Source organism: Scardinius erythrophthalmus (genome assembly GCF_964197995.2).
Source record: "Scardinius erythrophthalmus genome assembly, chromosome: 16".
NCBI classification, from domain to species: Eukaryota; Metazoa; Chordata; class Actinopteri; order Cypriniformes; family Leuciscidae; genus Scardinius; species Scardinius erythrophthalmus.
The window spans coordinates 9,265,681-9,267,681 of record NC_138236.1 but is presented as its reverse complement, the minus strand read 5'-3'; the positions used below and the strand labels follow the sequence as shown (position 1 = coordinate 9,267,681).

Sequence of the window (2,001 nt, the reverse complement as noted above, 5' to 3'; positions counted from 1 at the left end):
TGTTAAATGTACTACATTAAGATCCAAAAATAACAGAGAGAACACTATTTGACTTTCATTCAATGTCCACTACACCAAGAGGACCTTATAAATACACCATTTTTGTGGAATAAATATCCTCTTCTTGAAAAGTGTGGCCATTTATTCATAACGTTATATTCATTATTATATCATTGCTCTTGGCAGGAGTGAATTTCTCAGTTTGGACACAGCACCATGCGTAGGTTGCCGTGCCTTGCCTCCGAGCCAAGAGGAGAAATACCATCGTCCTACTGACAGGAATTTTACGCGCAGCTGAACAAGGATGCCAGAGCTCGCAAACTGCAGTGTGTGTACCAATAAGATACTCATGGTGGTCTTCATGATATCACTGATACTTGCCATACTCTTTGGAAACATCTTGACATTAGCAGTGATCGTTGGAACTAAACACTTCCACACTCCACAGGGTTACTTAAAAGCCTCACTGGCCGTGGCAGACCTGGCTGTGGGAATTTTTGTGGTACCCGTTTCGGTTTACGTTGAGATATCCCTCATGATCTACAATTCAATGCCGGAGTGGACAGCGCGCAATTCCCAAACCACACCTTTCCACCCGTGCAGTTTCATCGGACCTGTGTTTGCGGGATGCACTTTAGTCTCCATTACAACCATTTTTCTCCTTACCATTGAAAGGAGCATTGCCGTTTTGAAGCCACTGCACAAGGAATCTGTCATAACTAAAAAAAGAACAAGCATACTAATAGTTTTTTCCTGGATGGGCAGTTTTTTCCTGGCAATATCTCCAATGGTTTTCAGCAATGCAATCGCGCTGGAATATAATCCTTGCAGCCGCATGTGCAATTACGCGCTGGGAAGCGCAGAATTCCCATCCCAGGCTTGGAAGATTCTCTTACTCTTCCCTGCTTTTGACTTTACGCTGCTCGGAGGTACTGTTGTCATCAATATCATATCGCTCACCACAATCCGCCAGCATTCAAAAAGAAGGAAACATCTCGCTGAGACGGAGAATCAAAGCGCAACCAAACCAACCTTCTCCGACATCAAGGCTGCCAAGACTATAGGCACACTGACGTTGGCTTTCACTGCTTCTTTCACTCCCATCGCTGTGTTTGTAGTTGGAAATGTGTTGGGAAACGAATGGTGCACTTTTTCCTTTTTTGCCTTTTGGATTTTGACCACGAACAGTTGCTGGAATGTTATTATATATGGTGTGAGAGACCAAAAGTTTAGAAGTCGTGCGTATCAGCTGCTCATATCTGCTCATTTGAACACTGCGCCCAAAAAAACTGTGAGTGAAAACACTGTAAATGGGGGGAAACTCAATGAGGAAATAGACAAACAAACCTAATTACTTATCTTACTGATCATAGCCCAATTTACATGGAGCTACTGTATTTTTAACCGGCCCCTTAAGCTAGTATCTGGACATTAGCAAGCTGGTTATTAGCTGGCGTAGCTTTAATGTTCCATATACTAGCTTATAAAAATAGCTGATAACTGGTTTGTTGCTGGTCCAAGATCCACCTTAGATCAGCTAGGCCACCTAACCTGCCAGCTTTTTCAATCTCCATGGATCAACTTGAGGTTAAGTGTCTTTCTTGAAGACACGTTGTGGATATGGATCATTCCTTGTAATGAAAATGTTTTTATTATCAGCCTAAATCTCCAACCATTAGGCCACAGGTGCCTATTAATGCCTTCATAACCACCTGTTGAGTGGCATCTGCTGCTATCCGTCACCTGTTTTGTTGAGTGTGAGATCTATTCTAAACGTTGCATGACTTTTCATTGTCACCAGATTTCACCATGCATTTGAATTTAATCATGAAAGTCCCAAATATCTGCATTGAGGTCTTTATACATACTTGTAACATGGATGTTTCTGTAGGATATTTATTTGCTTTTGTTTATTTTTTATAAGATATTCACTCAAGATATTGCGTGGCTTCAATAAAATGTGCATATAAAATACACTCAACAAGAACTGATACTTATGTA

General features: G+C 41.3%; 1 protein-coding gene across 1 annotated transcript; it reads left to right on the top strand.

Moving 5' to 3' along the window:
- Positions 1 to 304: 304 nt before the first annotated feature.
- Positions 305 to 1,351, top strand: LOC308703998 (RYamide receptor; the record flags this gene model as incomplete). The annotated part of the gene is made up of 1 exon (XM_081388047.1): positions 305 to 1,351. One exon carries the CDS (start codon positions 305 to 307, stop codon positions 1,349 to 1,351), a length of 1,047 nt encoding a protein of 348 aa, XP_081244173.1.
- Positions 1,352 to 2,001: the final 650 nt, after the last annotated feature.